The sequence below is a fragment of the Gavia stellata genome, chromosome 23 (genome assembly GCF_030936135.1).
Source record: "Gavia stellata isolate bGavSte3 chromosome 23, bGavSte3.hap2, whole genome shotgun sequence".
Taxonomy (NCBI): domain Eukaryota; kingdom Metazoa; phylum Chordata; class Aves; order Gaviiformes; family Gaviidae; genus Gavia; species Gavia stellata.
This window is the reverse complement of record NC_082616.1, coordinates 12591420-12611313: the sequence shown is the minus strand read 5'-3', so window position 1 is coordinate 12611313 and position 19894 is coordinate 12591420. Positions and strand designations below refer to the sequence as shown.

Sequence of the window (19894 nt, the reverse complement as noted above, 5' to 3'; positions counted from 1 at the left end):
GTGTATTGGTGTCTGTTATGCAGGTTATGGGAAACCGGTTGGAAACAGCGCTACTATAAAAACAAATTTGATGTTGATGCATCTGATGAGAAATTCCGTCGTAAAGTTGTACAGTCCTATGTGGAAGGGCTTTGCTGGGTTCTCAGATATTATTATCAGGTACTTTAAAATTTCTTCTCTGAAAATTCAGTTTTCTCTTGTGTCTGCACCCTATTTCTTTTCAGGAAATAGTAATAATCCATTGCTCATTTTTGAAAAGCAGGGCTCTTTTTTTTTTTTAAGATACAAAATAAGTGGGTGCCCATTCTATTTGACACTCAAGATTTGAATGCAGTTTTTGTTTCTCACATACAGTAACAGCGCTTGTTAGTTTATTAAGGACTGATGTATATTTTTCCTTTGCAATACATAGCCATGCGTAGTGAAATTGCAGATGACTAAATGAGTGAACAAAGGACAAAGTCTGTGAAATGCTAGTAAGAATTTGAAAGGAACAGAGCTGGCAGTCTCCTCCATAGATTGTAATGATGTTCTATGAAGTGTATTGTGATTGAAGTAATCTGTATCTGATTTAAATCTTTTGATAATTGAGATGTCAGATTGGCAAGAGATTAGTTAGACATATTGGGGTTTGTTGCACCGATGGTTAATAACTAGCTTCGTGCCCTGAAGACAAAGTAAGTTATAGTTTGTGTGTGACCTGGGAACAGAATGTGCTCGAGCCAGTGAAGTTTATCTGTCTCAGCAGGGCTTTGTAGCTTGAACACAGTGCCATGTTGATAAAACTGCACATTTTTCATAGGTGGCTCTCACCTGTCCAGCTTCGAGCACAGGCAGGGCAAATACCTCACATGCCTGCAAAAAACTATGCAGTCTTAAAGTTAGTTTATTTTAATGGGTACTCCTTTTTTCTTCCCCCCCCCCCCCCCCCCCCCGGAACGAAAAGGAACTCTGTTCCCTTCCTTTCCACGGTATGTATTAGTTGAGTCTGGGCTCTGACTTGCATGTTATGGTGGATGAAAATCATAGAGTTTAAGGTTTGCAAGTCTGTTGCAGTTGATCTGCAGGGGAGCTGAGCTCTCCACATCCTTGAGTAGCTCCTTTTGCAAAGGACAAATGTCACCTGGACACCTTTATAGGCGGAAATTCCCATGATCCTGCGCACAGTTAAGGTCTGCTGAAAGCAAACGGTGTTCCTGTTAACTGTGGCAAGATATATTCCTAGAACTCTATATGTGCCCATATGTCTCCAAAGTGTGTACATGAATCTTCAGATTAGCTATAGGTGTCTACTTGCTGGAAAACTGTCAGTGTGACCATCAGTGATGCAGTAGTACAAAACTACTGTGAAAGGCAGTCTGGATTTTAAGGGAAGCTGAAGGGTTTAGGGGAAGGGAGTACATAGCAAAACAGATAATATTTAAGAGGTGACCAAAATATTTATACTCATTTGAAGACTGTAAAATTAAGTTTGCTTTATTCAAAGAAGTGTGCATGGGCCGTACGTTCATTCCTTTGCGATCAGTGGCCATGGCCTTGTGCAGACGTCATCGTGTGCTTTTATAAGTGTTCAAACCGGGGTTACATTTGCATGTGCACTGTTGAGAGATTTGTGGCTTTAAATGTATAGGAGCTGGAAGACAGGCTTACACCAGACTTGAAAGAATACGGGCAAGTCCCTGTGCAACACCCGCTAGTTTAGCTTGTAAAACCAATTTAGTTATTGAGATGTATGTAGGTGACTCCTTGTCCTTGTGAGTTTGTAGAGGTTCTGGCTGAAGTGACTGATGCACATAGAAGTGATAGATGATTACAGTTGCAAAGAAAATAAGTTGGTGAGGTTGACAACAACTTCAGGCAGGACCATAGTGCTCTCAAGAAAATTAAGGAGGAATGCCCATAAGACCTCAAGGAAAAGTGACTGTACAGAAAATATTTTCTGGTTTAGAAATGTTCCTAAGGAGAATTTGATGAAAGTACAAAAATGTTGAGGGCTTTGCTTTTGGCATTTTGCTTCATATTCAGATTACTCTAAAAGAAGGCAAGTCTTTCTCTAGACCTTATAAAAATTACATTGCAGACTTAAAATAGTGCAGCAATGAAATACTTGCACGTGCTGCTGTTTGTACTTGTATAACAGAATTATGCATAGGCAAGACACTGTAACCTGCTATACATGGGCAGGCTGTTGGATTGGTGTGGAGCCACAGTCAAATCACTTTCTGCCCATGTGGAAGATCAATTAGGAAGCTGTTGGACTGGAGGAATTTCAAAATAGGTTTGCTTGAGGGTTTTTGTTAGTTTGTTTTTTTCTTTTTGCCATAATAAGAATTGCTTCCAATGACTAATGCTTATTGTCCATAAAACTTCTGACAGAATACATTACGTGCTTTTCTATTCTTATAAAAAGCTAATAATGCAGAGCATGTTCCACTAGTGGGAACATCTGTTTGGAAACAAAAAAAAAGGTAGAGGAAAAAAAAAGAAAAGTAAGAAACCAATCCACCTGGCTTTTGAAACATACTGAAACCATCTGAAGAATTGCATCGAATAATTACAGTCTGTATAATTTTATACCAAAAATATTGCTGGAGGAGCCTCACTGACATTTACTTATTCAGAATTGGAAGTCAAAGTAGTAAGCTTTTGTTTCAAGTGGTACAGCTAAGAAAAATAGCTGAGGAGGTGAAAACTTGACTTAGACCTTCTAGAGCCACGTTTCCTTTACGAAGTGCATTGTGTTCTGATGTGTTTGTGTTTATTTTCTCCTTTTTGAGGATTATTTTGCCTCTTTCAAGTGAATGCACTTTATATTTTCCAATATTCAAGACAGAAGAATAAGAGGGGGAAAAGCAAAATGTTACTCAAAGTGTGTATGTATTAGTGCTTGTACCGAATAGAAAAGTCACAGTTAAAACCAGAGTACTTTTCAACCTGCAACAAATATCGTTCACATTTTCACACCTTGTAGAGTGTATCATATCAGGGTTCTCCAGTCCCCCATATTCCTAAGTTAGCGGTGGGATTTTGCATTGAAAAACAGTGGTGCAAACTGTGTGCTGCCAGAAAAATACTTCTTCAGTTCCTGTTGAGACCTTTGTAATGGCTTTCTGACTGGCACGATTCTGCTGTTTATACAGTTATGGAGAACTTGGAAATCCCTCCTCTCCTCTGTGTCATCTGTGTCTATTTCCCTGTTAGAGATGTGGTAGCAACTCTACACAAGTTGAAAATGTGTCCAGTTGTTACAGGCTCTTCAGCTTAGCCCCAGGGACTGGTTAACTGTACGGATAGACTGTGATATCCTACTCTTTGCAAGAAATTTTTGTGCTTGGTTTTATTGGACTTTGTGCACATGCTTGTGTGTTTTTTCTCGAGGGGAGAAAAAAGGCATGAGGTACGTGATGGTGTCCTGAAGCTAAGGTTAAGATTCTGCTGTAAGGTCTTTTGTGTTGTTATGGTGCTAGGTCCTGTCTCTTTGGCTGTCTCCCTTAGTGACTCAAACCTAGCACATAGCAAGAGTACTTTGGCATAGAAGTCTATCTGCTGTTCTGTGCTGCCGAGGAAATGCCCGTGGTCTCCATTCACTGTCCAGTGAACTCACTCGCTCTAGTCTGGCTATGAAAAGTTAAGTCCCAACCTGAACTCCAGAGTACCTTTAGAGGCAAGAGCTCTTTCTTTTCTAATCATGGGGACTCCTCTTTCTCCCAGTTGATGCGGGGCTAAGTTTTGTCATCTTTAGTGACTGGGCTACATGATTTTTATTTTCTTTTCTTTTACTTTTCTGATTTGTCTGATCTTGTTTCTTTTGTTCCTCTTTCCTAGGGCTGTGCATCCTGGAACTGGTATTACCCTTTTCACTATGCTCCGTTTGCTTCTGACTTTGAGGGTATTGCAGACATGCCTTCAGATTTTGAGAAAGGCTCAAAACCGGTAGGACTTGCTTATTTATTTATTTATTTATTATTTAACAGCTCATTACAAGTGTCCTACATCTGCTTGTTTAATTTCAACAGTTTAAGCCTCTTGAACAACTTATGGGAGTATTTCCTGCTGCAAGTGGAAATTTTCTGCCACCAACGTGGAGGAAGCTCATGACAGATCCAGTAAGAATCCTTGTTTTATTCCTCTCTGTAAGGTTATATCGTCTTGCAGTTGTGTGAGCATGACTTGCTGCTTCTTACTTCAGGCAGCAAAATAATGGAGACCAGGAGTGAACATTTTTGGTAGATTGTGGATATTCCTCAAAGATCCTTAAATTCTTTGAATTCAGATGTTTCAATGAGGAAAAATTATTTCCTGACTCTTTTACACTTTAGTAAGATTGTTTAGTTTTTTTATAAAACGTTGCAAAACTTAATTGGGGAGCAGATACCTTAATCCAGTTCTCTGGAATTATTCTCTTCTGCTTAATTTCTTGTTTTGATATTCTTAAGTAATGGAAGTGCCCTACCATACTTCATGTTTAAATGACATTTAATAAAAGATGTTTCTATTAGTCAAAGTTCTTTGCATCCTCCTTAGCTTTGTGTTTGCTTGCCCTCTGCGAAGTACAGTGCTACATGGCATTCTGAGTCTCATAATTGGCTTTAATGATTTTTTTTATTTTCTCAAATACAGGAATCAAGCATAATTGACTTCTACCCTGAAGATTTTGCTATTGATTTAAATGGGAAGAAATATGCTTGGCAAGGTGAAATTTCAACTTTCTTGGGTTTTTTTGAGCTATAGTATACTGACCTCAGTCTTAAGAATCTATATAAAAATAGGAAGAAAATGGAAAATTATCTTAGTGAGATAATGAGGCACCAAGTCACACAGGTAACTTGTGTTACTTGGTGTGGGGGAGAAGTAGTTTGCAGCAGGTATATTTTTGAAAAGAAATTTGTATGAAGAACAAATTATGGTTCAGTAACTGATTTAGAATTGGCAATGATTAGTAGTAATTTCAGCAGTCATTCTAGATTGTTAATTTGTCCTGAACTAGATTAATCATTTTTCTATTTTTATCAGCCTTACTGTGTAATTGTCTTTTGTCTCCTTTGCATTTAATTAATGGATCTTGTTCTGTTCAATCACTGGCTCGTTAGTACCTTGTGAAAAATGCTTTGGGGAATATAGAAATATTTGGATGCATACAAAGAATGAAAAAACAGATACAGTATTTAATGCAGCTTCTTCTTTCTTTTAAAGAATATTACTTTTAAAGGTCTGCCAAATTTTGTATCTGGTATTCAGCCAATAGTGTAACATCTGCTCCCAGACTGGAACTGCTTCCCAATGCCTACCCAGGACTGGGGAGGAGGAGAATGGATGGGTGCTTGGAGATGAGCTCACCTTTTCAACCTGCACTACTACTGAGCTATTTTTCTCTGAACAGCCTGCAGGGTCACAACCTCTGAAAATGTAGGGTTTTCTTTCCTCTGACTGATGCAACAGTCGTTTCTTGGGTAAAGAATCTATTGGAGCTTTCCATGCTAGTGTCTTTTTTTTTTTTTTTTTTTTTTTTTTTCCTCCCCGAGTGTGGAAAAAAATAATGTTTTGGTTTTACTAGGTGTTGCGTTATTGCCATTTGTTGATGAGCGACGCCTTAGAGCTGCCCTGGAAGAAGTCTACCCTGACCTCACTCCAGAAGAAAGTAAGAATTGTGATATATTGTTGCGATTGTGATGTATTCTCTATGACTTGTTATATACTGTGTTTCACCCTAAATGAGCAAGGTATAATAGATGTTTGCTTGGATTGAATTATGGCAGGCTGTATCCTCTTCTCCATGGATGGTGCTGGTAATTAGAACGATCCTCGATCGGTTTGTTTTTGTAGCTTTCACTTACTTTTATTTTACTGAAGTAGACCTGCATAAGACCTAACCCGAAAATTAGATGGCAGCTTAATCGTATGAAAAACTTCTACCAGTATATGCTTTCAAAGTACTTGTGAGAGGAATATGTTGCAATCAAAAGAATAAACTCTCATTTCTAAGGTTAGAGTTGATGGTAAACTAGATATGTGTATTGGCTGTTCTCTGACCAGTAGGCTGGCTGTGTCCAGTTATGATATGTGAAGCTTTGTGTTCAGCTTATATAGGCAAATGTACATGTTACTTTCTCCGTTGTACAAAAATAGTAGCTGGTTCTCGTAGATAAAGCTGCTTGGGAGGTATAGGGTTTTTTCAGCCTGTCTGTGTCTTCAGCATTACTCTGTTCTAAATTGGAGATTCTTCCCACTGAGCACAGGATTCTCGTCGTTTTACTGTCTGCCACTACCCTTGCTACTGCAGCCATCCTGTTCTGGGCAGAGACGCTCTCTTTCCAACACTCTCAAGAAATGTTCAAAGCTTTCTCCTAAATCACAGTGAAGCTTTCCTTTTGTGGAGGTGTCAACAGGGTGGTGTGTTGCTCTGCTGTATTCCTTCCTTCCCTCTTTGCTCTGAACTCTTATCCCATTCTCTTTGTCTTTTCTAGGCAGAAGAAATAGCCTTGGTGGTGATGTTCTCTTTGTTGGAAAACACCATCCACTTTGTGACTTTATTGTAGAACAGTACAAGACCAAAAATACAGAGGTAGGTTGTACTTGTTCTTAAGGGATTGTGTAAATGGTGAGGGTGGAGGTCTAATAAAGTGCTGCAGCTGAAAAATTATTTTTTTCCATAGCCAGTGGATATACCCCCAGAGCTGTGCCACGGAATCCAGGGAAAGCTTACACTGAATGAAAATGCTGTTCTTCCTGATCAGTGAGTATGGCTTTTGGTATGGGTTGTTTGATGCTAAAGGACGTTTCCTTCAGTTATGTCCGCATTTAAATAAAAATCTCTTTGTGCCCACAAGGAGAAACCTAAACCTCCTGGCAAGGCAATGCATTTAGTTCTGAGGCTAAACATGCTTTCCGCTAGATTTCATAGCAGGTGTGTATTATCATCAGCGTATGTAAAAAACCAAGCAAGTAAAACTTTCGTTCTATGATCCTATTCTTTTTATTTCACAACTAGGCTTTTAAAGCTGCATCAGAAATCTTTAAAGCGCTCTAATGTGTGTGTTTAATTGCTGATGAATCTTTGTCATTTCATCTATGGAAAGCTGATTTTTATGTATATAGTAATGTTTGAACTTTAATAGGTAAACGAGGTCTATATAATAAAAGTAGTAGTGATCAGTGGCCTTACTCGGTAAGGTCATGTTGTTTTGGCCTCTTTGCTTTTGTACGAATGTTAATTTAGTGCAGTCTGATGTAATTTCCAGAAGTGCATGCTGTTTAAAACAAAAAAACCCAAAACCAACAACTCTGCTTTTATATGGTAATCTTAATTGCATTAAAGAAAAAAAACAGGTAGAGATATATTTTGCTGTTTTCTATTTAGGCTATAACACCAAATTCAGGGCTGTTACCAGCTACACATACAAAAAATGCTAATATTTTTTGTTTTCTAGATAATGCATTTAGTTTGAGAAATTATCGGTGTAATCTTTGCATTGTAGGGTATGCATTCATTTATCTAACTTTGCTTAGAGGCATAAGCAGGTGTTCAGTAACTCATTTGCATTAAATGCACAAACACTCTGATTTTGTTGGACAGATAATGTATCCTAGGTCACACTCACTAATACACGTTTCTCTATTCTTGTCATGGCTTGTGAAGAATACGAACAAGTCAGAGCTGTTCTTGGAGGGAGTAGCAATGCAGGAACAGGAAAACTCTTCTGGCATTGTCTTTCCTAGATAGGGCATGAGAAATGGGTATTTTTTTACCTAGAGAAGTAGTTTGATAGGAATTCTGTGAAGGTGAACAGGCATTTATATTGCCACTTCAAAATAAGTCTTTTACTTTACTAAAAAGATCTGGATCAGATTCAGCCAGTGTGTGTACAGTTTGTGACTTCTATGTGTAACATGGGTTTGTGACCCATGTTTTTTGGTTGGGTTTTTGGTTTGTTTTTTTTACTTCAAAGCCTTTTTTTTCTTAGTGAAGCAGGTTTGTGTCTTCATGGTGTCTGCATGTGTATCTGTCTCTCTGGTCTTCTCCTGCCCTCTTAGAACCTGTTGGCTTGTTACAATCAAACCCTAATGTGTCGCAGGCTTAGTTGGCAGAGGAACGGGAGTGGTAGCAACACAGAAAGTGGAGCAAATGTTGAGAAATACGTTACATGATGTTTTGACAGAGGTTTTTCTCTTTACCAGGACAGTGGAGTCTCCTGTTCCAATGCTGCGTGATCTTGCACAAAATTCTGCAGTCAGGTAAATAAACTCTGGGTTTTAATGCAATGGCGTACAAAGTACAGCAATCAAAACTCAGATTATTCTGGTGTTCTGTGTTGTTGAATTTGCAACAGAATCTCTCTCAATAAAATTGAAGCTTTTACTTTAAACGTTTCTGGTTTTCTGTGAGAATTGAATCCAAGATAGTATGTTGTAACACAGCGAGCTTGGGTTAGGGTGGTTAAGCAGAGTGCGTAGTGGTGCGCCCTGCAGAAATGTCCAAAATGGTGATTTCTAAGTGCATCAAACCCAGTGTGTTCAATCCCTTCAGAAATACCTCATCTTTCCTGCTGTTGCTTTTCTGCTTGCTCTCTGTTGGGACTTCTGGGTCTTTGGCAAGCAAAGAGCCTATGGAACTTGATAGTCTGTATCAAGCCTTTTAAATTAAAGAAAACCAAACATTCATGAGAGCAAGCCTTCAAGACAGAATTGGGTGTTGATTGAAAGCCTTTCAGCTCTTGATTTTTTGCCTCCTGGATTTTTATCCATTTTTATTCCTAACAATTCCCAGATGATGCCTGAGAATATAAGCTTCATGTCGTTAAGTAGTAAAGGAGTAATACTAACTTTGCCTGAATGTGATGTTTGGGAGAATAATAAGAAACATCATAATGAATAAAAAACAATGCAGAGTTTCCAAGAGTAAATCTTGTGGTCACAGAAGATTTTAATTACTCTTGCACTTGACAGCAAATTTCTGTAGATCTAGTGTGTTGTATGTCATTCTCGCTTAATTTGGCACAGTACAATAGGTATGTAATGCTTGAGCTTATAACCTTTCACTTCTTGAGCCACATAAGATACTTGAGACACTAAAAATCACTTGTGATCTATCTGCGTAATTTTTTCCTCCAAGGAGGCATAACTTGGTTCAACTAGAACAACTATCTACAGGCAGTAAGAAATGCTAAGTTGTGGCTTGTTGGGATATTGTAGAAAGGATGTTCTGAAATGGGGATTTAGTTACTTTGAGTGATGAGTTAAAGGTAGTTTTTGGCTTTCCATCTGCCACTGTCAGGAGGCTTGAATTGTTTTACGCTTCTGTCCATTTCTCTATTGCAAGGATTTTTCTTCCTGTCTTTTGAGACAGTATGAGCAGTCATGATTCTGCTCTTCAGTTCTTGTGACTTTGGCTGAATTTTCCAAGGGACCATTATTCTCTTTCCTTCGAGTCTCATTCATTCTCTGTGCTGAAAAACAGATGTATTTCAGTTGGAAGAATGAGATTATTCTGCTTAGTTGTTTGCTTGTATCTTTCTTGGCATCCCAAGCATTCTTCTGTATCAAATGGTATGTAGTGAGAGAACAGGAAGCCGGTTGGTGCCATGTACTTCAAAAATGTCCCTGGTGGGACCTACCTGAGACCTGGATACTTACACCAGGAGACTGGAATAGCTAGGAGTGTGGATGAATTTTCCTAGAGCAAACCCAAACTGCTATATAACGCATTGTACCAGCAGAAATTAAGCTTTCAGCCACTTTTTGCTCTATTTAGTTTGTCTAATAGTAGACAGCTTAAAATGCAGGGTCTCTGAGACGTCACTGAAAATAGGCATATATCCCTCCACGGGAACTGCATGCAACTGCAAAGCCGCCTTTCAGGATAAAAACTCCCTGGCCCAGGAAATCCCACTTCTAAGTTTTGTACACTTTTGACTAGACTACATAGCAAGCTGATATCCTTCCTGTCTGTGCTGTGGCAGCCTTTGAACTTAATCAAGTACAATCAGTGCTTTGACTAGAGGATTTGTACTCAAGGGTCTGCAGAAGATACTTTCATTACCATACATAGGACTAACTGTTTTCTAGACATTACACTTTCTTTTGGACTGGCTATTGATACAGGGGAGGTAAAAGGTCACCCTGTGGAAAATAATCGAGACATCGAAGCCCAATATAGTCAGTATATCCATGTGCAAGAAATTGGCTTTGCAGTTTAAGTCATGAGTTCTTGAATATTGTCTTTTCTGTTGTGTACATCACTATTAATAAAGCAGCAATTACTTTTTAATCTTGCTTGTCTTAATTATCAAGTAAACCTAATGCTCAAATACTTTCTCCTAGTATCTCTTTCAAAGATCCACAATTTGATGAAGACTTTGTTTTCAAGGCTGTAGTGTTACCTGGTGCAAAGTAAGTATCAGCTGTCAGTTTTCAAATAATTCCATTTGCTTTCATTAATCTGAGTATTTGCTCTGATCAGTATTTATGGAACTATTTTTAATATTAAGGAAACCTGCTCCAGTTCTGAAGCCAGGAGACTGGGAGAAAACCAACAATGATGGCAGGCCTTGGAGACCGCAGCTTGGTTTTAACCGAGACAGAAAACCGGTCCATTTGGACCAGTCAGCGTTTAGAACTTTAGGGTAAGACTGGCGGCATTGTTACTGACTGCCTTGCTGAGATGACTATACTCATTTATTGCTTTTTAAATTAATTTTTTAAAAAAATAGAAACAAAGGGGTGGGGATGGGCTGTCAGAGATTAGGTGCTGGTGTTCCACGATGGAAACGTTGGTATGTGATGTTTAAATTCAGTATTGATGAAAACTGTATATTACTATAATTTTGCAGTAATGCCTTTCATTCTTCTTGATTTGGGGGGAGGTGCTGCTAAATATTTCTAACTAGCTTTCCCACTGTTTTTTTCAACTTGTTTGGTGGTTACTTGCCTGAAGTACAGAAGGTACAGTGAGAATATTTCCCACAAGTGATAATTAAGACTATTATGAAGTCAGGAATGTCTTTTATGCTTTTAAAAATTAATAAGTTGTAAAAAGCTTTGTATGCAGCATACACCATACAATCAGTTTGATTGTCACTTTTCAAGGCATTGCCACGGTCGTTTTTTATTAGTTCTCCAAAAGTCCAGGTAATTTTCTCAGGTGCTGCAGTGTCGTACGAGAATGCTTCTGAGTGCAGGATGAGAGAATGAGCTATGTATTACAGATAAAATGAAATGTTTTTTCTTCCTGGGGAGGGCAAGGAGCCATACGTTTATCAGAGCCAGAAAAGAGAACGTTTTAAAGGAGATTCTATTATTAGCAAATAAAAGTAAACTCTGTGAGCAACCGAACACGAGTGTGTCTTTAGGAAGAGACAATACTTTCTTCTTCATCTTCTGGCTGTGGAGGACCTGGAAGAACAAAAAGCAACATCCTTCCCTCCATTCGTGTGTTGGAAAGCATAATTGTTCCAGTGCTACACTTGTGAACCATCTTCTGTTCTTCCATGTCATAGTTATAAAAAAAGTATAGCTGTGTTATTGATCACATATGATGTCTCATTAAATTGCTGTCCAGGGTGGCAGACACCACAAGCATCAAAGTCTTAACGCAAATTTAATTCTGCACAGGAAAAATAGCAAAGGCCTGGCAAACATTGACACACCAATATTTGCAGTTCCTGCATTTTTATCGACTCTCACTTATTAGGGAATGTGACAGCAGTTCAGTTTTATTGAACTCTTACACAGTTTGCAGGAGATACATGTTTGCGTATTGTGGCTTGCTGTAGAAGCTCCAGAATTTTTGCTGGGACCAGCTCACAAAGCTTGTACTTTCTTTGTGGTGCGCCTGGGACCCTGATCTGTAAGCGAGTCACTGCATCATGCTTGTGCACATCTCCACTGATGCACTGGAGAGAGCTGGGGTGTTTGATGGTCTGGGTAGCAGCTGTGCTGTAAGATGGCATTCATAAAAACATCCTATTCTTTTTCCTTTCCATTTCTTACATGTAATAGCCATACGATGCCAAGGGAAAGAGGGATGCCAGGAATGTATGCCAATGCAGTACCTCTTGGAACTTATGGGAGCCCATACACCAGGCCGCTTCTGAGTGGGCAGCAGCAGATTCCTAAATTGTTGTCAAGTAAGTGGGTTCTGCTTTCTACATTTCAGAGTTTGAAAAATATTATGGTTTTGTTTTGGTCTGTTGCACTATTACAAATAAAAAGTGGATTCAGGCATTCGTCTTTGTTAACCTTGTGTTGCTCTTCTCTATTGCTCTTCCTTTATGGAATTGCTATAGTGAAATGTACTAAAATGTAATTATGTGCCTGTAAGTGGGATCCCATTTTTGACTACTGCGCCCAGTATTCAAATGCAGTAGGAAAAATAGCACTTTGTCTACTAAGGTTTCCTAGTGCCTGTTATCCGGAACGTGTTCAGTATGTGGCTGAACCTCAACATCACCAGCATCAGCAGACTTAGTAGAAACTTGGTGCTTTGTGTGTGAAGAGAACAAGAGGAGGATGCTGGCCACAGAAAATTATTAATGCACAAGGCATGGTTGGCGGATCAGGAGAGACTGTAGGACTGACAGAAGAGCTGTGGTTGGTGCTGAGATGACAGACTGAACCGAAGTTGCTAATTCACAGTCCTGTATTGGTTTCTCCTGCCTGCGGTAGGTGTTACAACTTCTGGCAAAGAGGTGGTAGGGGGTGGTCAGGAGGTCAGGGATACCACTGCTTGGTGAACAAGTGGGTGACTGGAAGTGGTAAGATAAATCCTGTGTGACCTAAGGTGGAGTTCTTCATCCTGGGAAGGAATTGGTTGTGCAAAGGGCTCCCAAAAAGGATGCTATTTAAGAGTCCTGTCTCTTCACCTGTGATCAGGAGCTGCATTTCTGTAATGGTGGGATTGAGACAGAAGGAAACTCAGCTAAAGGGCCTAAAAAGGTGCTTTAAAGTAAGAAGTTCTCCCTGTTCAGCTGAATTCTTGCAATATTGAATTATGCAAGTGTTTGAAGTTTAAACAGCTGACACAGATAAAGTTTGAACTCCAACATTTTGTCACATGTAGAAGACCAGATTACTGCATAATGACGCTGTCAGCCTTTTTATATTTGACTTGCGTTTTCACTGCATATGAAACAGCAAATAAATAATATCAATGGCCACTCTGAATTAAACTTCTATTGTCCAGTCCTAAAGTGGATGTAGTGTAGTTGAGTAGTGGGTGCAGAAGCTTTCTTGTGAGAGGAATCAGATTGGTTTATGTGGAGAGACGGATTGAGTATGAGAGCCTGGAGTTACTAACTTTGATTAAAGGAAAACAAGTGGTTTTTTAAACAAACAAGAAATATGATCTAAAAAGAAGGGTGTGGGGAATGGGAAGGCAGAACTACCAGACAAGCATCACATTTTTGTTTTACTCTCCAAAAAGAGAAAGTCTGCATGGTTTGGGGCACAAAGTATTTGTGAACCCATCAGTCCTTATACTGCTCTTCAAGTCTTCTGAAGCCCAAGTCTTGACGCTTTGTGGGAAATACTTATTTCAAAGCAGTTTTCTCTGTCTTACGTAGATGGAGCTGATCTTGCCAATTAGGTGCTTAGAAAGCTCTTGTCCTCATGGCATCTGAGCACCTTGTGTTGTATAGGAAGCACTCCACATGCAAATATGCCCCAATGCCATCATTCTTTCAAATTGAGGAGGCTTGAATCCACTGATCGATGTGAAATCCCAGTCCATCTGTTAGCCTCAGAAAAACTACCTGGGGGCTTTCGTTCACTCGTTCCTTCCTCCCCTCATCTCCTGCCCCTTCCTCACCCTCAAATTGCCTCGGGCATCCCCAGTTGCTGTTCTGCAGGTGTGCCTGGCAAATCTGAAAGCAAGGCTTCTTTTTTTTTTTTCCTTGCTTTTTCTTTTTTTCTTTCTTTCTTTCTCTTGCTGTGCCACTTTCCTTAATGCTGCTTTTTCCATTAGGGAGAGGTCGATCTCATGCTTTCCTGTTCGTGCAGCAAAAAGAGGTGCTAGGTCAACCTGCTGCTCCCTCCAGCCGCCATTGCGGCGCGTTGCCTCGTGCGCTGCCGGCAGTCATCGTACAAAGGCTTTTTCACAAAGCAGGGGTTGTGCGCCTGCTGTTGCTCTCCGGGGCTCTTCATCCTGGAGTCGAGAAGCTGGTTCCTGGCACTCTCTGTTTTCATGGGAGACCGCAGTGCAACATGCTGCAGATGTATTCTTTGTCAGTTAATTTTGTTCTGGTTCTCCTCCTCTTCTACTAATGATAGCAAGCTGTCCTAGGAGATTAGTCTTAAACTCTAATTAACTTCTGATTTAAACTGACTGCAGTGTGAAGTCTTTACAACTAACTACAGCAGCCGTTGACTTATTGATGCCAAGTGGGTGCATGTGTCTTAACTCCTCTTTTACCATGTAGAGGCCCTGGTAAAAGGGTTAAACCCTTGCTTAAGCCCTTGTTAGAAGTATACCTCCAAGTGTCATAGCCCAAAATTTCTGCAGAAATCAGTCTTTCTGACATGCACACTGAAGGATGCTTTTGCAAATGGGACCACACCCAGACAGCGTAACACATCCTGGATTACGGATTGTGTCGGTCGAGCATGAAGCAAACCTGTGAGGATGGATGGGAGCGTGTCAGCAACTCCCTGAACCTCACTGCAGTAGGTGGTGGTCATGTTATTGAACAGGAACAGACCGCGTAGACAGTGCGTTTGCTCCGATGGAAATTTGTGGTCGGAATTGAGCACGTGGGCCAATTTCACCCAGACTGCGTTCTCTCTAGGAGTACCAAAAGGTGTTCCTAGATCTGACAGCACAGCTATCTTCTTGCCTTTTCCAGTCACCCCCTTCAGTTCAAGCACAAATGTCTCTGTCGAAGCACAGGGATCTTCAACTAGAGGATCAAATTAGAAGGAATGGGAAAGCATATGTTGAGTTTTCTTAATGGGGCAGGTTATCTCTTGTGTCAAAGTCACGTTCATCAGCTATATAATTGTGAGAGAACAGCTGTATGTTGTGGCATAATTGGATTGGGAAGCATCCAGAACCTACACGTTCTTGAAAAACTAGAGCTGATGTGGTTAAAATTCCCACATTTTGTGGGATTGATGCAGAGCAACTTTTCATTTTATGTATTATGTTTTTATACGTATGATGAAGTAAAATTAGACTCTAGAAGGGCAATGCGGTCAACCAAAGTGCCATCTCTTCCTCAAGAGCCTTCTGTGGGTGTTCCTTACTGTTGTTCTCTGATTTGACTTTGATGTGCCAATTTTCAGTTGATGAATAATTGTCTGTGCTGATAACTTGGGGAGTCAAGTGCAGTACGGCAGTACTCTGTGAATGGCATATTTGGTTTCTGCAGCACAGGATATCTGATTTATGACTTTCATTTCAGTCAGTAAACTTGTCAATTAGCTGCATTTGAAAAGTGATTTTGATTAGTGCAATCAGTAAACACAAAATCTCGTCTTTTGATTGCCACACTGATTAGATAAATTGTTACTTGAGGAGCTGCTAGAGAAGGCAGTTTATTTGGCCTTATAGCTCTAGGAAATGCCTACGTTTTGAAGACTAAAGAAAATATTAATTGTCACTTCTTCTTCAGTTTTGTACCTTTTTGAAGTGTAATTCACTGCTGCAAGCTTTTTCCCTCAAAGATTGTTCTCTGTCAGAGCCATACAAATGAATAGTAATAAGGTGGCTTTAAATGTTTTTATGATGATTTCATTAAACTCTTTGTTAAACTGTTCCCTAGAGCTGCAATAAGATGTGGTTACAGCAGGAGAGCTGGGTCCTTTCCTCTTCAGATGGGAAGAAAGTGATTAAATAGCACACATGGTTTTTAACTAGCCCATAAGCAGGGGTCTGTATGAATGGGAAACACTGTACCAGGGCGAGACCAGCATCATCTCACTGGGTTTCTCACTGGAGCGCCATTTGACCCTGGCAATGGAATGGAAAACGCGTTAATAAACTTCAATTAAAATGTAAAGTTCTGACCAGGGAGGGTCAGGGATGGGGAGACTGTATTAGTCTGTATAACTGTCCGGATACTTGGGGGTCTTGCGTAGCTCAGCCTGCGCAGAGGAGGAGGGTAGGGGAAACATGGTCATTATTCTTCCTGGAATATAGGTCTGTTTTTCTGGAAGTTTGTGTCTCCCAGCAAGCGAAAGGAGAACTGAGCCAGGCCCAGGAGACCTGCAGGTCTGGTTGTGGTGACGGAGCCAAAACCTAGCCCTTGTCCTGGCGGCTGCAGGCAAAGGACTACAGGTGTTAGGAACTACGGATAGAGGGGTCTTGTGCATCTGAAAACATTTTTACCAGAACTCAGTTCTTCTGTATTGCCTGTATTTCTGTGGTGCTGGTGTCTGTGAGACTTTGAAATTATTAGAAGTAAAGTCGTCTTAGGATATTTTTTTGATTGAAAATAGTGACACTCTTGGGCTTTACCAATTTTTAAAATTTTTATTTTCTTGTTTAGCAATTTCATCTGTGTACTACTTTTTTTTTAAGCTTCAGTTTAACGCTGTGTCTTTAATTGCTCTTTCCCCCAAAGTAGCTGAAGGCAACATTATGGGCCTGGGTTTTCTTGTGTTGCACTAATCTTGTATTCAAAAGCAAACACAGCATCACTAAAGCATTGTGTTAGTACAGCCTGTTTATGCATGTAAAAGTCCTTGTAATTCACAGACTGACCAGTATAAAAGTGCCACATACCTGTCTTTAGTCCTTGTGGTGCTTCAGACTGGTTTGGTTACAGTCTATATGAAATAACCAATTACACTTGATTATGAGCATCAGTTGATAACAGTGTATATGTGTCTGTGTGTATGTATATATACATAAAGAGAGACGGGTGTATATATTGGTTGGGGTGTGTGTGTATATGTGTGGTGGTTAATAAATAAATAAAATACAGCGTGTACCCCTCTGCGGCTCCGGCTGTTGCTGGGCTGGGTGGGCTGGATTAGCTCTGTCCGGAGGAGGCCCAGGCGGTAACAGCGGAGCTGCTGGGGATCAGAATTTATTTCCCCTGACGAAACGGTGTTATCTTTGCTGGGGGCTGCCCGCACCCTCCCCTGCGCGCTCAAGTGCTGCATGAAAGGTTTCTGTCTGGGTCAGACCATTACAGCCTGCAGACAATCCAGCCGGAGTTAGGAGAGAAGCACAGATTTTTCCTCTGCCTGTGGTGTTTCCCCCGCCCCTTTTCTTTCAAACTGTTGCAAAGCTTTAGTGTACTTGAATATTGGCAGTTTAACAGGGCGTTACTGTCCCATCGCAGTACGTCCATTAGACAACTTCTGGAACCAGCTGTTGAAATTAGGTCACACTTAAACACCATTGAAAATAATCAAAGGTGTCACTGAAACTGAAGCTTTTGATTGATGCACAATTTGAGTGTTGTGGACTGACCGGGGAGCTATTGATTAGCTGTTTCTTTTATCCTGTTTACTAACCAGTTTATTTAGAAGGACAACAACCGTTTAATTGCATGTCCTGTTAAAGCAATGTTGTTACTGCTACGTCTTTGTAAAGAGTTAGTTTGGGTAAAAGAAACAATTGAGAAGTGGGTGGTCTCTTTCACTGCGGTTTCTTATAACTGCAGTGCTAGGTCTCTGGCCAAGTTTTTACCCAAAAGGTTTAATTCAGTCTGATTACGTTAACTGAGAGATCGTTAACAGATTTTTATTATATTATCATTGTCTAGGTTAACTTTTAAACACTTTTACTATCTTTAAATATATCCTAAATATAACTATATATTTTAAAAAAAAACCACTTTAATAAAGTGGAACTGTTTGCTTTATTATGTGCTCTGGTCATTCTTTTAGTTTGCTTTATAGAATAACATAGCCTAATCAGAGGGAAACTTGCACATATTTTGAGTATTAAATATTTGTTGCTCACAAACATGGTGTGTTGTGATGATGACGCAGCGATGTGTGTGTGTGTATATGTATCTATATTTTTTCATATAGTGTAGTGATGAATGTACTTGTAAGAAATGTAAACATTTAATGAAGTCCCCAGTTGTTACGGTAACAGACATGGTTTTGCATTTTTAAAAATTCAAGAGAAGATACCTGTGAAGGGTCTAAGCACTAACCAATGCTAGTTCTGGCAATTAAAATTCATTCTTCTTATAACTTGAAGCTTATTGGACATATTAAAAAAAAAAAAGTTGTATTAATTAATACTAAGCTTGCCACTGATGGACATAAGGGCTCTGTCAAACTCAGCAACAGTAACCAACGACTTGGTGAAATGTGTTTGGTAGTGTATCCAGTTTGAGCTTTTCTGTTTGACTTCTTAAAACAAGTTCTGGTGTGTGTGTAAGAGTGAGTGGAGCACAGTTCTTTAAGTATACTTGCTCTTCTTTATTTTAACATTTTGTTTTTCCCTCTAGATCTTAGACCCCAGGAGTCTTGGCGAGGTCCTACGCCCTTGTTTCAACAGACACCACAGAGGTAAGGCAGGAGGGATTGAAGTTTTGTAAAATGTGGCCAGGAGGTTGTACTTGGTTCTGCCAGTCTTCACAGCTTTTTTTTCCTCTTTGTTTTGAACTTTGTTGTTTAAATTTTTTGAAATCATGCTGTACAGCAGGTTTTTTTAAGTTAATTCATGTCCACGATTTATTTATAATTAGTGAGTGCAGTATGTGGTGTTCATCCTTTAAAAGGCTTGAGTACTTTGTATTAAAAAAGAGAAGGCAAAAACACTTTCCATTAAAAATCAGACTTCAAAATTAACTTTACTGTTGGTGCTTTGGTACCGTTCTTGGTTCTTTGGCCTTTATCTTATTGAAGCTTTTGAGATACTATGAAATTGAACACAGAGAGCTTAAAACTGCATTAGATTTTGGACAGGCTAAACAAATTTCTTTTTAGGAGGGCTGTGGAGCTTAATGAGGCATAACTAATGGTGTTCCACTTTTATCATTTCTGTGCCGCAACCGCAGCATTAGTACAGACTAGCCATTGATTCTTGCTACAAACCTCTTGAAGTCCTAATCAGCTTCTTTGGTACAAGTTTTTCAGGCCTGACAAGCCTATTGTAGGGCAGTGTCACTGTAGGTCAGTAGTTATTAGTTGCCACTGAAAACAGTTTCTTTAACTACTTAAGACTGAACTGAATTAAATGCAGAAGGGACTCAGGGAAGGATTATGGAATCTGCAGTCCAATAAGTGCCATCGAATAGAAGGAATGTGACATGGTTTGATAATAAGGGATGTTTTACATGCGTTCCTTCATTGATAGCTTGTATGTCCTTAAGTCAGATGGACTTTATAAACTCCAGCATACCTGTGAAAGCTATGAATAATGATATTTGTTTGTATTTATGGAGGAATGAGAGCATATGTGAGATCTTTTGAAGTTTCTGCTCTGAGGCACAACTTTTTTTTTTTCATGGTTTTATTTGCAAATGTTAACCACTGAAAATATCAGCTTTGGGAGAATTTATTGAGCTCTCCGCAATCACGCTTTCCATGGCAACCATTTTGATCCCTATTGAAGTAAGTCCAGCTCCCTTGTCCTGTGCCACGTCAATGTGGAATATTGCATTATAAATTAATCTTGCGTTACAAACTTTAATATTACTTTGTCCATGGGAGTTGCTATTCCCACACGTTAATTAAATCCGATTTATATAGTACCATTTTGTGAACTATTGCTACAGATCTGTAATTTGTCATTGCTTTCACAATGCTATACTTCTATCACTTTACCAGGCTGGGGTTTTTTTTGTTTGTTTTGTTTTTGCAAAGTGGAAGAGTTTCTCAATTCACATATAAATAATTTCTTTCAGCCAGAAATTCTGTTTCTCACTTGAAATACACATTTTTATTACGATTGTAAAAATTGACTACCTTTCTAATCAGAATCCTATCATAAGGT

The 19894-nt window shown here is 39.5% G+C and overlaps 1 protein-coding gene across 1 annotated transcript in view; it reads left to right on the top strand.

Moving 5' to 3' along the window:
* Positions 1–19894, top strand: part of XRN2 (5'-3' exoribonuclease 2) — a 49581-nt gene that overhangs the window by 20083 nt on the left and 9604 nt on the right. The window contains exons 17-28 of the mRNA XM_059828499.1: positions 24–159; positions 3826–3933; positions 4017–4106; positions 4621–4693; positions 5555–5638; positions 6465–6562; positions 6654–6733; positions 8176–8232; positions 10318–10386; positions 10485–10619; positions 11995–12122; positions 18405–18465. Coding sequence (XP_059684482.1) covers positions 24–159; positions 3826–3933; positions 4017–4106; positions 4621–4693; positions 5555–5638; positions 6465–6562; positions 6654–6733; positions 8176–8232; positions 10318–10386; positions 10485–10619; positions 11995–12122; positions 18405–18465 — 1119 coding nt within the window. The remainder of the gene's footprint in view (positions 1–23; positions 160–3825; positions 3934–4016; positions 4107–4620; positions 4694–5554; positions 5639–6464; positions 6563–6653; positions 6734–8175; positions 8233–10317; positions 10387–10484; positions 10620–11994; positions 12123–18404; positions 18466–19894) is intronic.